The sequence below is a fragment of the Nicotiana tomentosiformis genome, chromosome 7 (assembly GCF_000390325.3).
Source record: "Nicotiana tomentosiformis chromosome 7, ASM39032v3, whole genome shotgun sequence".
In the NCBI taxonomy this organism is placed as follows: domain Eukaryota; kingdom Viridiplantae; phylum Streptophyta; class Magnoliopsida; order Solanales; family Solanaceae; genus Nicotiana; species Nicotiana tomentosiformis.
In genome coordinates, this window is record NC_090818.1 from 3300670 (window position 1) to 3328495 (window position 27826).

General features: G+C 33.2%; 4 protein-coding genes across 4 annotated transcripts; 1 reads left to right on the forward strand and 3 right to left on the reverse strand.

Moving 5' to 3' along the window:
• Positions 1-514: 514 nt before the first annotated feature.
• LOC104112673 (FCS-Like Zinc finger 13-like) lies at positions 515-2066 on the reverse strand. The gene is made up of 2 exons (XM_009622663.4): positions 1296-2066; positions 515-866 (listed from the first exon to the last, which is right to left on the reverse strand). The coding sequence occupies exons 1-2, from the start codon at positions 1856-1858 to the stop codon at positions 707-709; spliced, it is 723 nt and encodes a 240-aa protein (XP_009620958.1). The 5' UTR covers positions 1859-2066; the 3' UTR covers positions 515-706.
• Positions 2067-7933: 5867 nt separating this feature from the next.
• Positions 7934-13695, forward strand: LOC104112674 (beta-galactosidase 15-like). Its single transcript, XM_009622664.4, has 15 exons — positions 7934-8113; positions 8644-8852; positions 8950-9016; positions 9111-9347; positions 10027-10115; positions 10221-10326; positions 10454-10541; positions 10668-10786; positions 10880-11041; positions 11420-11613; positions 11742-11845; positions 11929-12038; positions 12124-12354; positions 12828-13042; positions 13136-13695. The coding sequence occupies exons 1-15, from the start codon at positions 7952-7954 to the stop codon at positions 13518-13520; spliced, it is 2478 nt and encodes an 825-aa protein (XP_009620959.1). The 5' UTR covers positions 7934-7951; the 3' UTR covers positions 13521-13695.
• Positions 13696-15129: 1434 nt separating this feature from the next.
• Positions 15130-15645, reverse strand: LOC104112675 (ethylene-responsive transcription factor RAP2-9-like). Its single transcript, XM_009622665.4, has one exon. It carries the CDS (start codon positions 15643-15645, stop codon positions 15130-15132), a length of 516 nt encoding a protein of 171 aa, XP_009620960.1.
• Positions 15646-23705: 8060 nt separating this feature from the next.
• On the reverse strand, positions 23706-27579 carry LOC104112676 (uncharacterized). The gene is made up of 9 exons (XM_009622666.4): positions 27408-27579; positions 27196-27305; positions 26274-26392; positions 26073-26170; positions 25270-25357; positions 25024-25158; positions 24680-24788; positions 24112-24269; positions 23706-24012 (listed from the first exon to the last, which is right to left on the reverse strand). The coding sequence occupies exons 1-9, from the start codon at positions 27467-27469 to the stop codon at positions 23968-23970; spliced, it is 924 nt and encodes a 307-aa protein (XP_009620961.1). The 5' UTR covers positions 27470-27579; the 3' UTR covers positions 23706-23967.
• Between the last annotated feature and the right edge of the window lie 247 nt (positions 27580-27826).

The window sequence follows — 27826 nt, forward strand, 5'->3', positions numbered from 1 at the left end:
TTTTATTTTATTTTTTTTATTCTTTTTGAAATTTTACAATTCTTATGTCCACGCCCACTTATTATATCAATTTATCTTATGGAGCTACTCCTTTTTGTTTGATCACCATCTATCTTGTCGAGTTCATTGGAGTCAGTTCATTTGTTTAAAGTCTTAAGTAATGAATACTGTCCCATAAAGCTAATTTCAATCAAACTAACTTTTCACCTTTTTTCTTTAGTGGAGAATCATTTTGAATTTGTCCCATACACTCACGGCTCCCCACAAAGGAAATTCTTCTGTTTCTTTATACGCTTTACATCAAACTTGTAGACATAGAAATATAGGGAGAACACAATAGGGGTTTTCGGTCATACGTTTTACATCAAATTATTTCTGAAACAATTTGATTTTTGAGGGTTTATGAGAAATATCCTTTCTAGGGATAAAATTTGTATATATATTATTCTTTTAAGACCTTGTTTATGGAATTATACTGATACGTTATTGTTGTATAAGAAACATAAAAGGGGTATAGTTCAAAACTTTTCATTGCTGCATTTAAGCTTTTCTCTTCTACATCCAAATCAAAAAAAAAAAAAACACTCCTCAAGTAGAGTTGTTTCTCATATGTATAAAACTATTCCCGTATATATATAGATTGTATGTACTTATGTTCTATATATACTAATTAATAGCTACTCCATTAATTTTTAATTTATTAAATCTAAATGGCCAGAATTCCAGTTGCAAAGATTTGGCCATTTCCATAAGACGAGCTCGCAACATCAACAGATCTTGCAATTTCTGAACTACACTTCTCTTTGTGTTCATCAATTGCTATTTGTCTGTACCGACACTCTGTGCTACAAAATGCTTTCTCTCCCCTGAAAAATTATTAACAAAAAAACATTAGTACATTTGCGCTAAGGAGTTTAACTTTCATGCACTAACCAGTAAGTTAATTATAGGTAATTGTATATGATTAGAAAAATTAGGTAACTTAAAAAAATCGAGGATTTAGGTATCTCTAACGTTTTAAGAACTCATTGTATTTTTAAAATTAAGATTTTATATTAACTATTTATTGCAATTTCAGTGAAATTTTACACATAAATTTATACTGAGTTCAGATGAACTTGATACTATAACTAAGGATCCATTCTACTATAAAATACAAATTTGTATTGGGTAAGATGAACTCGATACTATAACTGTGGATCGACCTCTACTATTAGCACGTGTGTAATTATGCTAATAGTGTAAATATTCGGAAAATTAAAGAAAAAAATAAAAATTGAAACTTGTGGACGTACCTATACATGTATATGTCTTTGCCGTGTAGCTTTTTTTGACACAAATGACATGAACTGAGAAAATATGAATCTGGACACGCCGGGAAATCCCCCAATCTCGCCGGAGATATGTCAAAAACGCTCGGACGATTACATTTTCTGGCCTGAACCGCCGTTCCACCGCCGTATACCTTAGTGTAAGATTTGTTACCTGGTGCACGACAAGTAACAATTGTATATTCTTCGAAACTATCCATTTCCGTTTCCTCAAATTCTGCTTTATATAAAGCTGAATTTTTGGTTGAATTAACTGGAATTGGAAGAGACTTATTTGAATTCCGGTTGTAAACAACAGCTTTATTCGCCGGAGTTTCGCCGTATTTACCACCGGATTTTTCTAGTGCAGCTACAATAGCCAATCCAACACCACCAAAATCAAAGCTTTTTAAGCCTCTTGGTGATTGAATTTTGAAATCTAGTGGGCTTCTTGGGCTAATGGCACCATCCATTGTCCCTGTCCGGCTACCGGAAAACGCTACTCCGGTGAGTTTTCCGATCACTGGCGTTGATCTTTTTCCTATCATGATTTATAGTTCAAAAGTTTTTCTAAGTTGTATTTGTAAGAAATGAAGCTGTTTTTGCCTAAGGCCTAAGGCTTGAGTCTTTGCAAAGCTATTTATAGAATGGCTCTTTATACAAATGGTTTAGTTTTGCAATATGATGGAGTTGTTAGATATAGCCCATGGTTTAGTTTGGAGTATTATAGAGAGATGATTTGACATAATAAAAAAAATGAAAAAATCAAGTGAAATAATTGAGTCACTTTATTCTATTTAATTTTTCATATAGTACGATTATTAAATTGGATTCCAAAGCAATTTTCTAAAATGTCACTTGTCAATGACCAATTTTTCAAGAAACGTCTATGTCCAATGATTGGGACCCAATCCCTAAGTGGGTCCCATATTGCCGATCAAAAGATTCCGGCGAGTTTGATCGCCGGCGATTTGTGTACGTGTCAAGGGATGAGAGGAAAGTTTCAAGATTGTAATTATTGGTGGGACCCACTAAATGGGGTTTGGAGCCCATTGATTTATTTTTGTGTTTTTTGGTTTTAGTGTGGTGGGACCCTAGCCTATGCCTATTGGAATATGTGGGGCCAATTGCTTTTGTAATGGAAAGCGATTTATGGTGTTAGCTGAATTCTTCTCTGTTCACAGGGTGGTTGTACATGTTGAAATTACAGAAATACCCTTTTAAACCCCACAATGTACTTCATTTTTCCAAACAAAAAACTCTTTAAAAGATTTTATTCTTTTTGGAAAAGGAAGAAATCGAATTTTTAAAGTGTTAAAGACCTTTTAAACTGAAGGATTCTCCATTATGAATTAAAAAGTAAATACCAAGAAGAAATAAACAATTTGAATGACTATTTTTTCCAAAATATCAACCTTTCTCTTTTGAAAAAATTATCATTAAGATTAATTCAAATACGAGTTGAGCGTAATAAAAGAAAAATAACTATGTATAAATGGTATCAACTAGTGGTATGATGATAACGTAAATCTAGTTTAAATGATAAAAGTGAAAATTTATATAGTCAATCCAAATTATACTAATGTGATTACAGAAAAAAAACTTCATAATCAAGAAGAAGATATCAAGCAATTGCATTGTTTAAAACACGTCTAATTAGGGCTTCACAAACAAGAAAGAAGGATACTACGATATGTTGTGTCTTGCTAGGCTTATCACATAAGATAAGTGATATGTTTATAACTAACATAAACTGTAGGAATCGATTCTAGATTCATATCCAAAAAGTTAAATTTCAATGATTTTTGAGAGGAAGAAATTTTGAAGAAGTTCATTCATATTACTGAATTAATTGTGAGAGAGAAAATATGAATTACTAGTAAAGATATTTGATTTAATAATAAAATTCACGGTAATCAATGAAAACGAAAAATGAATCAAGTTATCAAAACGACTTTAGTGTCCATTTGGATTGGCTTATTTTAAGTGACTTTTAAGCATAAACCATAAGTTATGAATTCTAGCTTTTGGATTTTAATATTTTTTGGATCATTTTAGCTTAAAAACAAGTGCTTAAAAGCACTTTTTTACATTATCTAAACACTATAAAATGACTTAAAAACTATTTTAGCCTAAAAACACTTAAAATAAGACAATCCAAGCGGGCTCTTAGTCCAGCTATGTACATTTAAACTTTACGGGAGACATATGACTCCTCTAAGCTAGTTTAAAGTGAAATTATAGCCCCTTATGTGCTAATGTAGCATATAAAAGGGTCGTTTGGTAGGATTTATTAGAAAAAATAATATATGTATTAGCTTTGGTATTATTATCTCCTTGTTTGATAGTGTTTTTCAATATATGTATAACTAATACTTGTACTAATTATACACCATATTCAGTTTTATTCTTATACGTAGCAAATCATGTCATTAGTAATACCATAATTTTTAATACATAGAAAAGTATGTATAAAGACAGAACTACCCATTCAAAACCTTTTCCAAATCATAATATATCAAACCAACAGTCGATAAGAAATAATGTCATCATAACTAATTTTAGCATTACTAATATACCATATTCAGTACAATTTTTATACACCCTACTAAACGACCTCAAAGTGTATTAACTTAAGGCTTAGAGTGAGTTAATAAAAGGCAAGACGAGAAATGCATCTTAGGGCCGGAAAATACCATATTACATTGCAAAATTTATAAATTAGTTTGACTATGCTAATGCGATAAAGAGGAGGTAAAATTGTTAAGAGAACAGGAAGAAAAAAAAGAAAATTAATGAAGAAAACAATTTTGCATATAAAAATGTAATATGCTACTATTAATGAACGAATGAAGAAGAGTTACTTTCTCTACATTTTCGAATGAGCCCTCTAAGCAAAAAGATTATCATCTAAATTGAAATGCAAGAAGTACGTTCTACGTAATAAAACTGAATTTTTTCATTTTCATACATATTATTATCTTTATCTATTCCACTTGTCTTTTATATGGAGCTTACCAGGATATCATAATTTGGTGCACGGAATGGTGTGGCTCAGTGGCCATAAGGTCACAAGTTCAAATTCCAACGGAGGTAAAAATATTAGGAAAATTCTTTTTAATTTGTCAAAGCTTTGATGAATACGGTTATCTGGTATATGTTTTTAGTAGGAGGTGCCACGTATTTTGTGCAATTAGTCTAGGTATGAGCAAGACACCACAATTATAAAAAAATAAAATAAAAATCATTATTTGGTTTTAAAAGGGCAATATGTCCAGCTAAGAAAGAAAAGAGAGCTGCCGTTGATTTACTTCAAACAGCAGCTGCGTAGGACACCCGGTACCCAAGTTGGAGCCATTCGTTCGTTGCGTACGTGTTTATACTATTTTTTGGGAGGTTTCGTAGAACCACGTGAACTTACTCTATGGATTGCGACATTCGCTTTATAAAATTGAAAGAGAGTTTAGCTGTTGACAAATTTTTGTTTTATAAAACTTCACTATTTTTGTATTTTTAATTTTGGTTCATTTTTCTATAACATGTTGATACATTCAATATATATTTGTAATTCTTTTGAAACAGAAAGAGTATTTAATTTTAAAAAATCTATTAAAAAGGAGATAAGGGAAGCGAAAAGGAGAAAAGGATAATGGAAATAGAATTCATTTATTGAGAGGTTCTCACTGATAAGTTGGTTATAAAAAGGGAGTACCAATTATAATATCACCTGATTATCCAAGAAACGAGATCGGAAAAGAAAAATGAATTTTAAGAGAGTAGTGTGTACGCAGAAGGCAGACCTTACCTCTACCCTGGGATAGAGAGGCTGTTTCCGATAGATGCTCGGCTCCCTCCCTTCAAGGGACTCCCCACCTTGCTCTTGGGGTGACTCGAACTCACAACCTCTTGGTTGGAAGTGGAGAGTGCTCACCACTAGAGCAACCCACTCTTGTCAGGTTCTCACTAATAAGTTGGTTATAAAAAAGGAGTACCAATTATAATATCACCTGATTATCCAAGAAACAAGATCGGAAAAGAAAAATTAATTTAATAAAAAAATGACAGGTCAGGACACAAAGCATCTCGAATTTATGCAGGGTCCGGGGAATAATCACACTCCAAGGGGTGTGATGTAGACATTCTACCCTAATGCAACCAACACTAATGCAACCAACAAGATAGGAATGGTGTTTTTGTTTTATAAATTTTCACTATTTTTTATTTTAAGTTTGGTCCATTTTTAAAATATGTTGATACATTCAATATATATGTTGTACTTCAAAACCCTATATTTCTTTTGAAGGAGACATAGTATTTAATTTTTTTAAAAAAAGAGATAAGGGAAGCAAAAGGGAGAAAAGGATAATGGAAATAGAATTCACTTTATTAGGTACTCACTGATAAGTTGGTTATACAAAGGGAGTATCAATTATAATATCGCCTGAATTTCCAAGAAACAGGACAGGAAAAGAAAAAAGAATTTTAATTAAAAAAAGGCAGCTAAGTGAATAAAGTATCACGTATTCATGCAGGGTCCAGGAAAGAGCCGCATCCCACGGAGTGTGATGTAGACTGTCTACACTAATGCTAGTATTAGCGACTGTTTCGATGGCTCGAACTCGTGACATATAAGTCACACAAAGATAAATTTACTATTGCTCTAAATCTCCTCTTAAAGAAAAATAAATTGGTTAAGAAATTAAAAGGTCAAGATGGAATGATGTTGACACACAACAATTTCTTCAATTACGAAAGAGATGTGCCATTTTAAAAATATATACTCTCAGTTCACAGTCTTTATTGACCAGATTTTAATATCTCCTAACAATTATTTTAAGAATTTTTTTCAATTACTATACATAAGTTTTATAATATAAATTAGCAACTTGAGTTTTTGATACCAAAGATAGGTGTCATCTCTTCTAAGATTTCACCATTGAAAATATTTTGATGTCCCGATCATATTGGCCATATTTTCAATTCAATTTAATAAACATCATTTTAGTTGGGTGAAAACCATCTTAATGAGTTTCTATTAAGAAAATTTAAAAAAATAATATTTGTCATTTCGACATTTCATTGTCGAATAGAGTGTGGGTCTTCGTAAAAGAAAAAAAGAGTCTGGTTCCACTTATAAAGAAGGTAATTGATGACATAACCTTTTTTTTTATTCTTATCTCTAAAAGGGGCCATTTGGTTTCAATTTATTCATCAGGGACAATTAAGAAGTTCCTATTGATCTTTTTGAAGAATTAATCTAAATAATAGCCCAATTACTTAAACTAACAATAATAATTTATATATTATATGTGTAAGTATATCTAATCATTATATAATCTATTAATACTGATTAAGAAAAGTAAGCAGTGAATCCTGCAGGCTATTTGCGTAAAACAATACTTAATTTTGTGGGCAAAATATAAATTTAGCCGGTCAGTCAAAACTAATTGCATTCGCTAGCCAAAAAATTAAGCAAATATTATATGTATATAATACATACATTTATACAAAAAATATTTTATCGGCACAATTAAAAAGTATATATGTTTCTATTTTTTTGGGGAAATAAAAAAAACTTAAAGCTTAATGGGCTATTAGTTGTCAAAATGGGCACCGGATGTAGTTTCATGGGTTCAACAGTGTAGTAATGGGCTGATAATGAACTGGATCTAATAGCCCAATGACCACATTCAACGTCTTAAGCCCAGAGTTCGCAATTTTGAATCGTATAATTTCACCGTCAAAATAGTGTGAGTTGATCAGTTTTTGGATTGGTAATTGAAAAATAATCAATATTTATAAAGTAATTTAAAAATAGCTACTATTTAGATAAAATCTGGACAAAAATATCTAGCTAAAACACGAAAATAATCCAACATAATATGCTTGATTATGATGTTCATGTGTATAAAATTTTAGCATATTACATTGTAATTCCAGCACATTATGAATCCCATCACATTATTCTGAAATTTCATATGTAAAAAAAAAATAATCTAATTCCAGCATATTATGCTGAATTTTTTTTGAATTTTAACTAAGGTTTTTTGTCTAAATTTTATTTTCGCATGAAATGTGATTAAATTTCAACTGATTTTGAAATTATAGCTAATTTTTAATTAACAGTTATAAATAAGGTTAATCCTAATTTCTCTCTATGTATAAAGTACTTGCGATAAGTACAAGAAAGTAGATAATATTGCAAAAATGAGCAATTAGAGTCCTAATAGGTGAAGGGTCGAAGGTGAAAGGGATTCACTGAATACAGTTACAATATTATTTGCATATTAGTCCTAAAAGTTGCTCGTTTGAACGTAATAAAGAATACATGGTAATTAACTTAGAGGTTTGGTAATATTTATTTCCTTTAATTGTCTTATCCAAAATCGATTTGGCTTAATATTTTGAAAAAACCTACCAAAGTTTTTCTACGTTTATCTAGACTACGTAGCAATATCTTTTTTACCTAGGATAAGGATAAAAAGAGATTCTTAAAATCCAATCTTTTCTAATATACATTGTTTTTCAATGATATTTGAGTTCAACTGAGATTCTAACTTCTTAACCTCTTATATATACCTGTCTAAAAACACATAAATCAGTGTTTAGTTTTTCTTCTCAAAATCACTTCTCTTGCCGCTATGGCTTCATTCAAGAGTTGTTTTTTCTTCCTCTTTTTGTTTTTAATTATTAGCTGTATTCGTTCTTATCAAGTTTCTCACGACGGACGAGCTATCACCATTAATGGTGAAAGAAGAGTTCTTTTATCTGGCTCTATTCATTACCCTAGGAGCACTGCTCAAGTAAAACTTCAACTTCTTACTGTTACATTACGTTAGCTTTTTCTAATATGTTTTTGCTATTATATATAATTGCATGTTTGTTTTTGCTTTATAACTTTTTATTTATTTATGAAGTTTGTTTAAACTTGGTTACATCTTTTCTTTAGCCGAGAGTCTATGGAAACAATCTCTTTACCTTCCTAGGGTCAGATATACAGATACATGATTTAAGTTCTATAGGTTCAATTCTGAAGAGTTTTTGCCATGAACCCATTGTATGTTTAAAATTATGGGTTCAAACCTACTATTTGTTACAATTTTAGTGAATTTTTATACATAAATTTCTGCTTCGCGCCGGAAGTACTGGGTTCAGTTGAACCCGGTGTTACAACTCTATATCAGCCTCTGCCTAGGCTAGGGGTAAGGTTTACGTACATACTGCCCTCCCTAGATCTCACTTGTGGGATTTCACTGATTTTGTCGTTGTTGTTGTTGTGGTGGTGGTGGTTATTGTTGTTTAAACTTAATGTTATGTTGTTTGGTTTTGGTAGATGTGGCCTGATTTGATAAAGAAAGCAAAAGAAGGTGGATTGGATGCAATTGAAACATATGTATTTTGGAATGCACACGAGCCACTTCGTCGCCAATATGATTTTTCTGGGAATTTAGATCTCACAAGATTTTTGAAAACAATTCAAGATGAAGGACTTTATGCTGTTCTTCGTATTGGACCTTATGTTTGTGCTGAATGGAATTATGGGTAATAAATTCCTCTCAATATAATATAGTACGTAATTTCTTTTTAATCTACTATTCTTTTTAATTGACTTATAACAAAATTGTAAATATTTATTCAGAGGATTTCCAGTATGGTTACACAATATGCCTGGAATTGAGCTCCGAACAGCCAACCAAGTTTATATGGTAAAGTATTATTAAATTAAATTACTCCGTGTAAATTTTGGTTGTAGCCTGGATATATATCTAACATAAAATAAATGTTATGGTGTTATTACAGAACGAGATGCAAAATTTTACTCAGTTAATAGTTGATATGGTGAAACAAGAGAAGCTATTTGCATCTCAAGGAGGTCCAATAATTCTAGCACAAATTGAGAATGAATATGGAAACGTACAAACATCTTATGGAGATGCTGGAAAAGCTTATGTTGATTGGTGTGCTAATTTTGCTCGATCACTTGATATTGGAGTTCCTTGGATCATGTGCCAACAACCTGATGCTCCCCAATCCATGGTAATTTTCTCTCTATACTTCACGAGTTTGAATTGTGGAATCAATACATCAAATTCCATTGGAGTTTGACCTTTCCATTAACTTTGCGTGAATGCGATATATTTTTCTCTCTATAGTTTATGGGTTCAGATTGTAGAATCACCCATTGGTGCTTTGATCAGGGTAGGTTGTCTGTGTCAAATCCCATTGGTGTTCGGCCCTCCTCTAAATATGTGTGAAGCGAGATACTTTTCTCTCTATACTTCACGGGTTATATTGTGGAATTAGCCATTGGTGCTTGCATCATGGTTGAGTGTCTGTGTCAAACCCCATTGGGCTTCGGCCCTCCCCTAGATCCGTGTGAAGCGAGATGCTTTTCTCTATACTTCACGGGTTCATATTGTGGAATTAGCCATTGGTGCTTGCATCACAGTTGATTTTCTGTGTCAAACCCCATTGGGGTTTGGCCCTCCCCTAGATCTGTGTGAAACGAGATGCTTTTTTCTCTATACTTCACGGGGTCATATTGTGAAATTAGCCATGGATGCTTGCATCACGATTGGTTATCTGTGTCTAATTCCATTAGGGTTCGGCTCTTTCTTGGACTCTGTGCGTGAATGCGATATACTTCATGCACCTGACAACTATTTTCTTGCTTTCTTTTAATGTTTTGATGTAATAAAATAATGTTTGTTTCTAGATAAACACATGCAATGGTTGGTACTGCGATGATTTTACACCAAGCAATCCGAATACCCCAAAGATGTGGACTGAAAATTGGACTGGATGGTATGTTTTTTTTTTATTTCGTAGATTTGATTATTTTTGTAAATAGTTCAATCAGCATGCTATTTAATAAAGTACTAATATTCACAATTGACTATGTTTTTAAAGGTTCAAGAATTGGGGTGGCAAAGATCCTTTAAGAACAGCTGAGGATGTTGCTTTTTCTGTTGCACGATTTTTCCAAACAGGTGGCACATTCCAAAACTATTATATGGTTAGTCTTCTTCTTAATATTTTCTTAGTTATTTTACTTTTCATTATATATTGGTTCTTTTATATTTTGCATTAATTCGATTTGTTACAATAGCAATAGTTAATTTGTTTTAAAACTAATATTTCAGTACCATGGTGGGACAAATTTTGGTAGAACATCTGGTGGTCCATATATTACAACAACATACGATTACAATGCACCACTTGATGAATTTGGTAAGTTGTTTAATTTCTCCGATACAACATTGTTTGTACACCGGTCTGTTCTTTTTTTATTTTTTTATTATTTTTTTAAATATTAATGTGTTGTTAAATTAATTGCATTGTGTTTATATTTTGAAGGAAATTTGGCACAGCCAAAATATGGTCATTTAAAGGAACTTCATGATGTGTTACATTCAATGGAGAAAACTCTTACCAGTGGCAATATTACCAACTCTGATCTTGGAAATTCTGTTGCGGTATATTAATAAATCATGTTATCAATATTTCCTATTTCTAGATTAAAAAAAATTTATATTTTTTTTTATAAAATTTTTTAAATGCAATTATAGGTCACTATTTATGCTTTGGATGGACAATCAAGTTGCTTCTTTAGCAACGCTAATGAGACGACAGATGCAACCATTACTTATCAAGGTGTTCAATACAATGTGCCAGCTTGGTCTGTTAGTATTCTTCCAGATTGCAAGACTGAAGTTTACAACACAGCCAAGGTAATATAATCAGTTTATTAGCTATGTACAGTCAGACCTCTCTATAACAACAACGCTATATAATAGTCATTCACTATAAAAGCCGAGTTTAAATGGAACAAATGTTTATGCTATGTTATAATATATATTTTCTATAACAACACTTCGCTATAACAACCAAAAAAATTTGGAACAAATGAGGATGTTATAGAGAGGTTTGACTGTATACTGGTTACAAAAGTAAACAGTAAATTTTGACCGGCTATTTTGGTAAAGAATACCAAAAAAAAAACTTTGATTATCATTAACTTAATTTATTTTGGGTATAGGTCAATACTCCATCTTGCTAATTAAATTATTTTGATTTTTTATCATTAACTTAATTTATTTTGGGTATAGGTCAATACTCAAACTTCAGTTATGGTGAAGAAATCAAATGATGCTGAAAATGAACCAGCTTCTCTCCAATGGTCATGGAGGCCTGAGAAGGTAGATGAAGCTGTGGTTCTTGGAAGAGGACAATCTTCTGCTCATGAATTGGTTGATCAAAAAGTTGCTAATGATGTTAGTGATTACATGTGGTACATGACTAAGTAAGTTTCTATATTTGGACACTTTAATTATATATATATATATATATATTAGCTACTCGCTCTGTCTCAATTTATATGATATTATCTACATGGCCAAACTAACATGCTATACTGAAAATATGAAATAGTGTCTATATTGGCAAGAATGATCCAATCTGGAGTGATAATATGACCCTTCGAGTTAATGGCAGTGGCCACATTCTTCATGCTTATGTCAATGGCCAATATCTTGGTAAGAAATTAAGAATTGTGTCTGTTTTTTTTTTTGGTCTTTGGTAAGTCTTACTATTGATTTTTATGAAAAATATTATGTAGGTTCTCAATGGGCAACATATGGAATATTCAACTATGTTTTTGAGAAGCAGGTTAAATTGAATCCTGGCAGGAATCATATATCATTGCTTAGTGCTACTATTGGATTACAGGTATATATATTTATTTTTGTATAATATTCTTAACAAAAATGAATGTTTTTAATGTTCACAATATTTTTTTGTGGTAAATTAACAGAATTATGGAGCTCACTTTGATACAGTTCAAAGTGGAATTCCTGGTCCAGTTGAAATAATTGGAAAGAATGGAGATGAGAGTGTGATTAAGGACTTGTCTTCTCACAAATGGTCTTATAAGGTAGATTTGAATGGTATTAACAATAAGTTGTTTTCTGGAAACCCTAAGTTTGAGAATGGACAATGGTTCTCTCAAGATGTTCCAATCAATAGAATGATGACTTGGTACAAGGTAACATTGCAAAATCTTATCTTTACCTCTTCCTCATTTATTTTTTTTAATATGTACAGTCAAACCTCTCTATAACAATCACCCTAAATAATAACATTTCATTATGATGGTAAAATATTGGAACTGATATTCATGTTATGTTATATTATATAATTTCTATAACAACATTTTGCTATATCAGCCAAGCCAAAGGGGTCTTTACACAAATAACTATCTATATTCATTATTTACTTTTTCTAGCCATATACATAGATTATACATTGATTATACACAATTAAACACATATAATACATAAGTTATGATATATTATACCTCCACTGACTTTTTTTAGTTTAATCGGTTGGATGGGCGGCTATTTGGGTTAATTCTTCTAAAATTGAAAAATAAATGATACCTTTATAGAGAGGTTTGACGGTTCTTGTATATTTAATTTTGTTGACATAATTTTTTTTAATTTTTTTTTTTGGGATTAGACAACATTCAAAGCTCCACTAGGGAATGATCCAGTTGTTGTAGACTTGCAAGGTTTGGGCAAGGGACATGCATGGATTAATGGTGAAAGTATAGGTCGTTATTGGCCAAGTTATTTGGCAGAAGAGGAAGGTTGCTCTACTGATTTGTGTGATTATCGTGGTAAATATGGTCCTGATAAATGTGCTTCTGGTTGTGGTGAACCTACTCAAAGATGGTAATTTCTTTACTTACCTTTTCATCATAAATAATTATATCAGAAATTAAGTTCTGTGCACTATAATAATACGTTACTTACCATTTATTATAGGTACCATGTTCCTCGTTCGTTCTTGAAAAGCGACGAAAATACATTGGTTTTGTTTGAAGAATTTGGTGGAAATCCATCACTTGTAAATTTCCAAACAGTTCAAGTTGGAACAGCTTGTGGAAGTGCATATGAGAATAAAACTATGGAATTGTCATGTAATGGTCGTCCTATTACTGCAATTCGTTTTGCTAATTTTGGTGAAACAGAAGGAATTTGTGGATCTTTTGACAAAGGTAGCTGTTCAAGTGAGAATGATGTTGTTTCTATTATTGAAAAAGCTTGTGTTGGAAAAGAGAAATGTTCAGTGCCAGCATCTGAAAGTGTGTTTGGTTCGACAAATTGTGGAAATAATGCCAAGAGACTTATTGTTGAGGCTGTGTGCTAGACTTAGTTTTAAACAATTATTGTAATTGTTGATAATGTTGCTACATTATAGTTTTCTAGCAAGTAGATTAGTTTGAGTTTTCTGTTACATAGTTCGTTTTAGTTTCATTTATTGTATTCTTTGTCGTAATTAACTCTTTTTTATGTGTACAATAAAGTTTAGTTTCAATTTTGTCCTTCACGTTTTTCTTTTTACGTTTTAGTTTATTTGGCAAGGTGTTCATGCTTTGTTTCCTTGGGGACAAGTAGCATTAATCGTTGTGAAAACTTGGTTTAGACTTCTATTTTCACAATTTGCCCCTAAGCTTTTTGTTTGGACTTTCAGTTTCAAATTTTATTCCTATACAAAATCAACTCTAGAACGATTAACTACCCCCTCTGTAATTTTTTCATATGCTCTCCGTCCCTTCATCTCAATTTATAATGTGAAGATATTTATGTAAACATGTTCAAATTTATGCTTTGACCGTAATTTTTTCACACACTTTTAAAATATTTTATAGTATTAATTATTGTAATTTTATACTTATGAAATTTTGAAATATATTAATTTTATTTGAAAAATTTAATTCAACTATATGATCAAAACTATTAAGTTTAAATCTATAAATATCATATAATAGAGATTGAGTATTTAATTACTTTTATGGCGTTTCAAAGGAGGTTTCTCTTTAAAATTAAAGATATCTCTATAACAATCTTGTTTGTTCCGAATATTTTTGAATGCTATAACGAAGTGTTGTTATATAGAATATATATGGATGATGTTATAGATGTCTGACCGTATATTTCAATCCGTCTAGAGCATGCAATATGACTATAATATTCCATCCGTTGTAACGCCTAAATTTTACCGGAAAAATGTCCCGAACAAACGATACTATAATATAAAAAAAATGAGATGACACATCGGAAAATTAAAAGGAATTTAAAGGTAGAGAAAAAAGAAGACAGTTGCAAGTGACTACAAAGTAGTAGCTAGCTAGCCAAGACGTTGCAAAATATTTTACTGGATCTTGCAAGTTAAAATGAATATATCTAGTCCAGTACATACCAGAGTAACCATAAACCTAATAAGCAACAATTTAGCAAAAGTTGAAAATAAAAGTTGATGAGAAGGTGCTTAATTAATCTTACTACTAATAAAAAAGTCCACTAATAGTGACATATAAATCACCGATTCGAATCGAATTGTGAAAGCAACCAAACTCTTCCGGGTGAAAGCCTATTGAAACTAACAAATTTCCAACTATTACAATCGATGCCGAAATCTATCAAACCAACTATGATTGACCCCAAATTTAGCACATAAGTCATATATGACACAACAGACCTATTCCAACGAACTAAGTGTTTCGATTTTAACCCGAACCTTTCCAAACCGAAACCAACAATCTCCACAAGTAATAAAATAGTAAAAGCACATACGAGAAGCCTTAATTAGAGGGGGACGTGATCTATGGTGTATTACCTATCAAATGAAAGATCTTTGAGTTTAGTTTCTAACGCTTCAAACCGTTCCGGAAAAATACAATTATACGACCAATTAATCTTTTGCCGGAGATAACGTGAGAATGCCATGTGCACGAATGCTTTTTTTTATTTATTTATCAGAAAGTCCACATTCTAGCACTATCAAATAAATCATCATGCAAAACTTCACCATCTCCACTACTTGTTTTATCCGTCGTAGCCAAATTATAGCAATCGACATTATAAGAAGAACAACCAAACTCTGAATTATTATCTCTAAAAAACACAGTTTCCACAGCTGGTAATCTAGAATCCACAACAGCTGATTCACAAACTACTCTACGCGCATGTCTCGACGCCGCCACTTGAATTTGCGACGGCGACAACTGCTGATCACAATTAGCCGCTGACGACGGAATGAGTGGAGGGTTATTTGGAAAATTAATCGTCGCCGACGGTCCACGTAAGCAAACCACCGCCGCATCGTAAGCTCTCGCCGCTTCCTCCGCCGTATCGTATGATCCTAACCATATTCTCTCACGGCTCTTTGGTTGCCGTACTTCTGCTACCCACTTTCCCCATTTCCTCATCCTTACACCTTTGTAACGCTCCCCGTTATCTTTTTTCTCTTTATTTCCTTTAGGTTTCACCATTTTAGCAAAATTGTGAATTTTGTTTTTGGAAAAAAGAGAATTGATTCTATTCTCCGCGTTGATACATGTTGATTCTTTTATATTTTGGAGAGGGCAAACGTGGGTTCAAAAAATGAAGGACACGTAAGGTTATGAAATTTTGACTATTTTGAGTAATGTTTCTTGGACGGAAACATGTGTACCGATCGTGGCGCTTGGTTTTAAGAGAATGATTGACACGTGGAGACGAGCTATAAAATTTCGGCGATATGCATAATGCAAAATTTGTTTACTACTTGCGTTGGAAACCACCGATTTTTAATTATACTCTGTGTTAGAATTTTCTGGAAACAAGTGCTCTACTTTCACAATATTAATGAAAGAATTTTTGGCCAAAAATTGAGGTGTTTGGCTAAGCTTTTAGATTGAAAAAAGTACTTTTTTGATAAATATTTTTGAGAAAATACACTCATAGCTTGTTTGGTCAAACTTTTTTTTTGGGCCAAAAGTAATTTTTTGGTTAAAAGTATTTTTGATAAAAATTTAGGTGTTTGACCAAGCTTTTATATGGAAAAAAATACTTTTGAGGAGAAGCAGAAACAATTTTTAAAAGCAGAAAAAGTAGTTTCTCTCAAAAAATACTTTTCTGAGAAACACTTTTGAGAAAAATATACTTCGAAGCAGCTTTCAAAAGCTTGACCAAACACTAATTACTGCTCAAAAGTGTTTTTTAAATTAAGTATCCAAACACAAACTGATTCTCACCAAAAGCACTTTTTTGAAAAGTACTTTTGAGAAAAATATTTCTCAAAATAAGCTGATTTTAGAAGTTTGGGCAAATATGCTATTAATATGTAAACTTCATTTATGAGCATACAACCTAGATTTTTTACGATTAATCTATTCGATTTGCAAATATAAGATATATGTTATGAAAATAATTATATTGTGGATGTTCATTTATTACTTCGCTATAAATAATCTTCCTGAAGAAGATTATTCATTTAGTACTCTGTTGAAGTTTATCTACAAGCAGCTCATGCAGGCAGGTTGCAAGCAGCTTAATGAAATGATTTGCAGCAGCTTCTTATTAAACAAGCAGGTTGCAAGCAGCTCATGCAGACAACTTACAAACAGCTAAAGAAAAGCCTTACAGCTGCTTCCTTTCTTCTATAAATAGAGGAGTTTTCAGTTCATTATGTACATAAGTTTGAAGTTTGAATAATATATGAGTTTCTCTCTATACTTGTCTTTACTTTACAGTTTTTATTATATAACACGTTATCAGCACGAGACTCTGCCATCTCGAGAAAATACTTTGAAAGTAATAGAGGTACGAACTTTCTTTTTCTAAATAATGTCAAATCTTTCTAAACTTGAGTTTGTAGCCCTGGATATATCAGGCAAAAGCTACATGTCTTGGGTGCTTGATGCCAAAATTCATCTTGATGCGATGGGTTTGGCAGACACCATCAAAGATAAAAATCAGGCATCAAACTAAGACCGTGCCAAAGCAATGATATTCCTACGCCATCACCTTGATGAAGGCCTAAAAATGGGATATCTTACCGTTAAAGATCCAGTCATACTTTGGAATAATTTGAAAGATAGATATGACCACTTTAAGATGGTCGTTCTTCCACAGGCACGTTATGATTGGACTCATCTAAGGCTACAAGATTTTAAATCTATCAGTGAGTATAATTATGCTATGTTCAGAATTATTTCCCAATTGAAACTATGTGGTGATAATATTACTGATCATGATATGTTGGAGAAACTTTCACCATTTTTCATGCCTCGAATATGCTCCTGCAACAACAATATTGAGAGATGGGATTTAAAAAGTATTCTGAACTTATTTCACATCTTCTTGTAGTCGAGCAACATAATGGGCTATTAATGAAAAATCACGAAAGCCGACCTACTGGTTCTTGTCCATTCCCCGAAGTGAATGAGACGAACTTCCACCAAGCTAAGCGTGGAAGAGGTCGTGGCCCTAGTCGTGGTCATGGCCGTGGTCGGGGAGAAAGCTCTAATCGTGATAATAACAATGCACCAAAGAACCCTCCTCACCACCAGCAATGGAAAAGGAAGGAACAAAATCATGAAACGGTACAAGCAACAAAGCTAGAAAATGCATGCTATAGATGTGGAGGAAAAGGGCACTGGTCACGTACATGTCGTACGCCAAAGCACCTGGTTGAGCTGTATCAAGCCTCCCTGAAGAAGACAGAGAAAAATATTGAAGCAAATTTTATTTCTGAAGATAATTTAGACTTCATGCATTTGGATGTAGCTGATTATTTTGCACTCCCAGAAGGAGAAACAAGTCATGCGATCGGTAGTGAATATGTAGAAATGTAAATATTTTAATTTTTGTTGTTTGTAGTAGATAGTATGGTTATATAATTGTTGTACATAAATAAAAGTTATGCTTTGATAATAATGTTTACTATTATATTTATTTTATTTATGTCATTTTGAAGAATATGGATAATCCTCAAATTATGTTTGGATCAAAGACCAATCATGAAGATATTTGTGTAATTGATAGTGGAACAACTCATGCCATATTCAAAGATCAGAAATACTTTTCTTATTTGTATAAGGAAAAAGAAAATGTTTCTACAATTTCTGGTAATATAAGTTTGATTGAAGGCTCCGTAAGAGTTATTGTATTTCTGTCTGAGGGAACATAACTTATTATAGACAATGCATTATTCTCCTCCAAGTCCCGAAGAAACTTGTTGAGTTTTATAGATATCCCCCGAAATGGGTATCATGTTGAGACAATAGGTGAAATGAACGTGGAATATCTTTGTATTACAAAAAATATTTCTGGCCATAAATGCATTGTAGAAAAGTTACCAACTTTATCTTCTGGCTTATATTATTCAAAGATTAGTACAGTTGAAGCACACTCTATCGTAAACCAAAAGTTTACTGATTCAAATACTTTTGTGCTTTGGCATAACCGTTTGGGCCATCTTGGATCAATAATGATGAGACGAATTACTCAAAATTCGAGTGGGCATCCATTAAAGAACCTGAAGATTCTTACAAATGATGAATTTTCTTGTGATGCTTGATATCAAGGCAAGATGATCACTAGACCATCACCAATGAAGGTTGGCATTGAGTCCCCTACCTTTTTAGAACGTATACATGGGGATATATGTGGACCTATTCACCCATCAAGTAGACTGTTTAGATATTTTATGGTTCTAATAGATGCATCTACAATATGGTCTCATGTTTGCCTACTATCATCTCGCAACCTGGCGTTTGCAAAGTTATTAGCCCAAATAATTCGATTAAGGGCACAATTCCCAGATTATCCTATAAAGGCTATTCGCCTTGATAATGCTGGAGAATTCTGATCTCAAGCTTTTGATAATTACTGTCTATCAGTTGGAATAAAAGTTGAACATCCTGTAGTTTATGTTCATACTCAAAATGGCCTTGCAGAGTCATTTATTAAACGGCTGCAATTGATAACAAGGCCACTACTTATGAAAATAAAATTGTCCACTACTGTTTGGGCCATGCTATCTTGCACGCAACATCACTTATCGGTCTCAGACCAACACATTATAATAAATATTCTCCGTCACAATTAGTTTTTGGTCATGAACCAAATATTGCCCATCTACGAATTTTTGGATGTGCTGTATATGTGCCATTAGCACCACCACAACGCAGTAAGATGGGCCCCCAAAGAAGGTTAGGAATATATATTGGATTTGAATCACCCTCTATTATTCGCTATCTTGAACCATTGACGGGAGATTTATTTACTACTCGATTTGCAGATTGTTGATTTGATGAAATAAATTTTCCACAATTAGGGGGAAAGAAAAAGGAAATCAAAAGAGAAATTGTGTGAAAAATTTCATCATTATCTCATTTTGATCCACGTACCCATATATGTAATCAGGAGGTCCAGATGATCATCCATTTATAAAATATAGCAAATTAAATGCCAGACGCATTTACTGATTTGAAAGGATAACTAAGTCACATATCCCTGTAGAGAATGTGCTTATACGAATTGATGTCCCGGCAGGACCATCTACTAGCATAAGAACTAGTGAACCTAAAGCACGCCTGAAGCGTGGTAGGCCTTTGGGTTCTAAGGATCAAAATCCTAGAAAAAGAAAATCGACAAATGATCAAAATGATATTATGAAGGGATCTCCTGAAGAGACCCAAGATCTAATTAGTTCTGAGATTCCTGAAGAAATCAATGAACCCGAGATTCAAGTGAGTGAGGAACTTTTAATAAGTTCTACTGGTGATGGGATTAATTTAAATCGATCTAAAATAGTGGTGGATAATATTTTTGCATATAATGTTGCACTTAACATTATGCAAGATATTGAGGATTGTGAACCCCGATCTGTGGAAGAATGTCAACAAAGATCTGATTGGCCAATATGGCAAGGGGCAATTCAATCAGAATTAACGCACTTGCTAAAAGAAAGGTCTTTGGACCAGTAGTCCAAACACCTGCTGGTATAAAACCAGTTGGTCATAAATGGGTTTTTGTGCGAAAAAGGAATGACCAAAATGAAGTTGAAAGATACAAGGCTCGCTTTGTCGCACAAGGATTCTCACAACGACCTGGAGTCGATTATGAAGAAACATATTCACCAGTTGTGGATGCCATAACATTTCGATATCTCATCAGTTTAGCCTTACGTGAAAGACTTGAAATACATATGATGGAGGTGGTTACAGTTTATCTGTACGGGTCACTTGATAATGAGATTTACATGAAAATCCCTAAAGGATTTAAAATGCCTGAAGCATATTCGAAATCTCGAGAAACGTATTCAATAAGATTACAAAGATCTTTATACAGTTTAAAGCAATCTGGGCGCATGTGGTATAATCGCGTTAGTGAATATTTACTGAAAGAGGGTTACATAAATGATGTTATTTGTCCATGAGTTTTTATAAAGAAAATGACATCAGAATTTGTTATACTTGCTGTTTATGTTGATGACATAAATCTTGTTGGAACTCCAGAAGAGCTCCAAAAGGCAATTGAATATCTTAAGAAAGAATTTGAGATGAAAGATCTTGGAAAAACAAAACTTTGTCTTGGATTGCAAATTGAACATTTAGCAAACGGGATCTTTATGCATCAATCTGCCTATAAAGAAAGGGTCTTAAAACGCTTTTACATGGACAAAGCGCACCCATTGAGTACACTAATGGTTGTTCGATCACTTGAAGTGAATAAGGACCCGTTCCGACCTCCAGAAGAGGATGAGGAACTCCTTAGTCCTGAAACACCCTATCTCAGTGCAATTGGTGCACTTATGTATCTTGCTAATGCTACAAGGCCTGACATATCATTTTCTGTTAATTTACTAGCAAGATATAGCTCTTCTCCTACTCGGAGACATTGGAATGGGATTAAGCATATTTTGCGATATTTAAAGGGAACTCTTGATATGGGTTTATTTTATGCTAACAAAGGTAGTGCAAATCTTGTTGGTTATGCAGATGCAGGTTATTTATCTGATTCCCATAAAGCTCGATCTCAAACCGGGTACGTGTTTATATGTGGAGGTACTGTCATATCATGGCGCTCCACAAAGTAGTCAATTATTGCTACTTCTTCAAATCATGCTGAGATAATAGCTATTCATGAAGCAAGTAGGGAATGCGTATGGTTGAGATCAGTGATTTATTTTATTCAAGAAAAATATGGTTTGGAGTGTGATAAAAGATCCACAATTTTATACGAAGATAATGTTGCATGCATATCTCAATTGAAGGGAGGATTTATAAAAGGAGATAGAACGAAGCACATTTCACCAAAATTATTCTACACACACGATCTTCAGAAAAATGGTGATATTGATATGCAGTAAATCCGTTCAAGTGACAATCCGGCAGATTTACTCACTAAATCTTTGCCAACTTCAACTTTTGAGAAGATGGTATACAAGATTGGAATTCGGAGACTCAAATATTTGAAACAAGGTTTTTATCAGGGGGAGTAAAATACGCTATGTACTCTCTTTTTCTTACTAAGATTTTTTCCCACAGGGTTTTCCTTATAAGGTTTTTAATGAGGTAGCTAGAAATGCGTATTACTAAATATGTGTATTTTTTTTCCTTCACTAGGATTTTTTCTACTGGGTTTTTCCTAGTAAGGTTTTAACGAGGCACAATACCTTTTAATGAACATCCAAGGGGGAGTGCTATGAAAATAATTATATTGTGGATGTTCATTTATTACTCTGCTATAGATAATCTTCCTGAAGAAGATTATCCATTTAATACTCTGTTGAAGTTTATCTACAAGCAGCTGATGCAGGCAGGTTGCAAGCAGCTTATGCAGACAGCTTACAAGCAACTAAAGAAAAGCCTTGCAGATACTTCCTTTCTTCTATAAATAGAGGAGTTTTCAGTTCATTATGTACATAAGTTTGAAGTTTGAATAATATATCAGTTTCTCTCTATACTTGTCTTTACTTTACAGTTTTTATTTTATAACAATATACCATATTTTCATTAATCTAGTTATCATCTAAAGCTCTATCAATTAGCCTTCATCCATGACTCTGAGAATTTGATGGACTGCTCTCTCAGCGAATGTCTCTCGTTACAGTTTATTTGGATGGTTGTTACTTATTATATTGTATCGTATTGTTACTTTACTTATTGTATTGTATCGTATTGTTACTTTAAATAATATGTTGATTGTTATTTCTATTTTATTCTAACGTATAGTTGAATTCGGCATTATGTAACAACAAAAGGTCCCATTTTATAGAACGGTCGATTCTTTGTTACCTTATTTTTTTTTTCTCATTTTGCCTTTATTATTAAATAATTTTATTTTATCAATCCCTACCTTTTTATATAATAATTCTACCTCGTACCTTACTTTTTCTTTATAATATTACAAGTTTAGTTTTTATATTATTAGTGTATGACATCATATAACGATGACAAACAATACGATACAATAAAATATTATACGATACTATTTTTTTTAATAATATTACAAATTTATTCTTCATATTATTAATGCATAATATTATAAAATAATAACAAACAATACGATAAAATAAAATATTATACGATATGAGACAATACATAATAACCATCCAAATAAGTTGTTAGGTGTTAAGCGCAATGCTCTGATTTCTACTGCAAGCTTTTTTTCTTGCAATTGAGGTGGACTTCTTTTCACCTCACACCTGTCATTACCTTAGTTTAGTAAAATGAAATTTCAAGCCCGCTATTAATGGGGCGAGCACAAAAATTCTCGTGTTGGACTACTCATTTTATTTGTTAAATATTTGACGAAAAGCATCCTAAAGACTTATAAGCTCATGTGTGATTAGATAAATTACATGTAATGTCTTGTAAATTCACTTGTTAGATCATATTGAAAATTTGAAACTAAGGGTATTTTATTACCTTGCTACACAGTTTGAGGTTTTCAAGATCCTACAGATGAGTTAAAAATATTTACAAATATAGTATGGTTTCATTTGTAATTATTTCTGTTTTTACGCTATAGGATTCAAATTATCTGTTTGGGCTTTTGTACTATCATCAGAAATAGGCCCTAGTGTAATATATATTTGTCAAATGCATATAAAACAATAGTGCGAAATTATAATGAAACTAAATATTTAAAAATTAATAAACTTTAGAAAGTATCATTTCAACATTAAGGAATTAGATTGCTTGCCTACAATCTAATTCCTCCACTTCCAACCAAGAGGTTGTGAGTTCGAGTCACCCCAAGAGCAAGGTAGGGAGTTTTTGAAGGGAAGAATGCCGAGAGTCTATTGGAAACAACCTCTCTACCTTATGGTAGGGATAAGGTCTACATACACACTATCCTTCCCAGACCGCACTAGTGAGATTATATTGGGTTGTTGTTGTATTGCTTGCCTACAGTGTAGTAAAATAAACACCTGTGGCATATACAAATAGATCTTACAAGGGTCTTTGGAAACAGACTCTCTACCCCGTGAAGGTAGGGGTAAGGTATGTGTACACACTAACTTCTCCAGACCCTACTTGTGAGATTATACTGGATATGTTGTGACAAACGTTATAATATGAGTACCACAGAGAAGAAATACAACTTCAAGGTCAATAACGCTACTCTTAGTACACAATTCCACTCGAACACTAACAATGACTACAAAATTTGCTATTACAAGATCAAAATTAGTAAGATCCTTTTGCTTACATGTCCATTTCATTCTAGCTAGCGGAGTCTCGCGCATATTTTGAGAATTTCGCAGCACTTAAGCAAGCATTTTGATAATTGTAAAATTACGGAATACATACAATCTCTCATTGTACTGTTGTCCGTCTTTCACCCGTACCTTCATGTTCAACCTATAGGAGATATAGTCAAGAGGTGGGTTATAACAAAGATTGAAGTGTGTAAAAGCAGAACGCATTAGAGGAAACTAATTATGCATATAATTTTTTTACCTCCACAAGAACTTTCGCCTTTTTCTTTGAATTTGCACTTGGCTCGTCTTTCTCTGCTCTTCTTCTAGCTAAAACAGAATCTTTTCTACCCCTCTTCTGATGAACTGCAACAGCCTCTTCATCTTCATCATCATCATCATCCTCGTCGTCCATTCCAACTGCCACATGGTCACACGGATTTAAAATTAGTTCACAATCATGGCTTTGAAAGACACTTCCTCGCAACAATGGACATGAATAAATGCTTCAGCCAGAGATAAAATGAATGTATCAGCACCAATACACCAAAAGGATGTGACTGGTATAAATTTGCAACTTCTACTTCAATTAGTTCCAAATAGTACTCTTTTCAACTTAAACTGCTCTCTTTTTTCAACTTCAGTACAAATGCAAACTCGTTTATTCCTGGTGTTTAGGTAAACCCATGGGGACTGTTAATTCTGAGTTAAATATGTGCATTGCGTCCTCACTCAAAAGATGATGTGGCTATTAATTTATTACACTAATGGAACACTGGGAAGGGGGGAATAGGATGAGCAAAGGAGAGCACATCCATTAAGAACTTTACCAGCATCATCATCCAAGCCACTGTCTCTAATTCCAAGACCATCAAAATCTTCCATATCATCTTCCTCTTCAAGATCATCATAGCCTTCAACATATTCCACTTCATGTTCCTGCTTATTTCAATCATTAACAGAAGAATAAACAAACAACTCATCTAAATGTATCAGCCAAAGTTAACCAATTTACTAAGAAAGGCTTTGCCAGAGAAGGGTAGTCCCAGACTCCAAGCTGACACAACCCCCCAAACCCCAAAGGGGGGGGGGGAGGTAGCAACCAAGAGAAGAAAGGGAAACTAGGAAAACAAGAGTATTTAAGAGAAAACATAACAGGGGTTTTGATCAAGACCTCCTCATCTTCTTCTTCGCTAGCCACCTGCATTGCTTCCCTACCAAGAATCTCTAGATACTTCCGCTCAGGATAATTGTATATATCACCATACACTCCTTTAGACAGGCGTTCCAGCAGTTCCTTCTCAATGCTCTGCAGAGCAGAAAATGGCATGACTTGTAAAGGAAATAGCCAGATGACCTACCAAATCAAGGGAAAAAATGCTACCTCGAACAAAAGAAGGAATTACAAGCTTAAACTCACTTTATCGAGAAGAGCTGCTTTTTCAGCCTTTTCCTGTCGGCGAGATTCTCTTTTCGTTTCTTTCCTTGGTGTGGTCATTATCTTCTCCCTGGAGACAAAACAAATTAAAGCATATAACGAGTGCAGGAAAATGCTTTCAGTCAAACATCCATAAGCAAAGATTTATTTCCTCGAGAGGAGGTACCAAAATATGGAAGTAAACAAGTCCCTTCTCGAAAAAGTGAGGGGTTTACACAGAGGATGCGATTAGCTGCATATGCCAGAGACTAAATTAAAGCCTAGTACATTCATCGTGGATAAAAGCTGCAGCTAAACTATTCTAACTGGATAAGACGGGACAATTATGATTCAGCATACATTGGGTGTATGTTATCCAATATCGCGGTCCATTGGTATAGCTATTGAAGATGTGATAAACATAGGCTCTTATGGAACAGCACACACCCTTCCTCTCCTGAATGAACAAATATTAAAATTTGAACTTACCACACCTAAATGTTCATCTACCTACAAGTCTACTTGGACGGCATCTAACAAGCCAAGAGATTACTTGTTTGTATACGTTCTTATGGAAGCCAGGGTGAGAGAAGGTGAAACGGGATGAAGAGCCAGATTGATAAAACAAACAAGAATCTATAACTTTCAAGCATGCATCTTAAACTTCCTCTAAAATAATGCTCAAGACAGTAAAAGAGTAAGGTTAAAAGTAAACTTGAGACAACAAATCACCAAGCATATATACATTTAAGTGTTTAGGGGAGAATTTAACTCTAAACCAAATTTCTGAGAAAGGAGGTCCGAACCTTGTTTTCAAAGCAAGCTTCCTCATTCTTATTCGCATCTGAGTCATTTTTGTTAATCTTTGTTTTGCCTTGTGCACAAGAAACTTTGGCCAGTACATCTGTGGTAGTTAAGAGAGAGGGGAGGGAGGGGGAGGAAAGTTATTGCTTTGAAGAACAACAAGCATACAACGGTGAGTGAAAAAAAAAAGTTAATTGCATTACCAAATGTTTATCAATGATTTCAAGAGCCTGCTCGTAATTTCTTGGCAATTTAACTCTTTCCCAAAGTTTGTTTGGCATGTGAGCCCTTTCTATTGTTTTCATGTACAAATAGAACACTCCTGCATAGCACAAAAACAAATCAGAGGATCCAAAAGAAAATTCTAATTCCTCCTACAAAAAATTTCAGTAATTAATAAAAACCACAGAATCAGAAACAAGCAGTTCTCGAAAACACTCCGATGAAACCAGACTGTAGATTCTTTAGACAGCTTACTATGAATATTAGAACATTTAGGATGACCATATTAGCTTATCCCATCAAGAAAAAAATAAAATTACCCTCGTGATTCATAGCTCAAAACCCAGACAAAAATGATAAATTAATATAACCCAAGTATAGGGTATCTCCCCCAAGTCGCTTAGCCAGACAAAAAGGGGTAAACAAGACAGGCACTTCACAACTAAAGAAACATCTTCGACTCGAACCTAACATATAATACTAATATATAATACTCTAGGAATGGAAGGGTAAAAGTAACACAAACCAATAGGTAAAATTCCCTTTTTCCATTACAGCCAAGTTATTCATTAATGATCATAAATAGAACAATTTTCCAATAGCAGCCAGCCAAACCATTAATTCATACATCTTGTATGCCCTGGGATCGCGATTACAACCATTTCCTTACAACAACAAACCTGGGATCGCAGACCTTGTCCTGGGAGGGCAAAGAGGCTGCTTCCGAGAGTAGATGAAAAGAAGCATTGGCAACAAGTAGTAACAATAACAAGATATTAAGAAAACCAAAGCGAAATTACAACCATTTCCTTATTTTTTTTAAAATGAAGCAAAAAAAAAAAAAAACAATAGCCTCTTTTATATCATTTCAAAAATGACAAGAAATAAGCTGTGCATAAATACCATCATGATCCCGAATGGTGGCGTACCGACTATTAGCCAGAGGACATGAGCTCCGGTTGCAAATCCCAGTTACATTATATGGATTTCGGCAAAATATCCCTGTCTCAATTCTGTCAATATTGCAAAAAAGAAGAAAAAATAAATCAAATAAAGACCATATGTCAAACAAATAGTATATGAAGTGAGAATCAAATTAAGAACAAAAATCTGACTTCGCCATGAAACTGCAATGCTTGTGTCTGATAACTTGCCATATGACCTCATCATGCTGCATCTTTTCTCACTCGTAACCCTAATTTATGACGATGAGTGCGATTGCCCTTTATAACTCAACTGCAGAACATAACTTAATGAACAAGGGCGGCTCTAGGGTAAGGGCCTTAAACCCCAAATATTTAAGGCTATTAATACATTATTGTATAATCTATATTTATATAATTATTAATAAAAAAATAATTTTTTAAAATTCTTTTAAATTTGGTAAAGTTAGAATTGAGTGAGTTAATATGATATATTTTTCCTCTTATTAAATTAAACAAATTTATTTACTTTCTCATCAATTTTATTTTTCTCTCTTTATGTATAATCGTTTTTTATTTTCTCACGATTTTACTTTCTACTTTCAACTCAT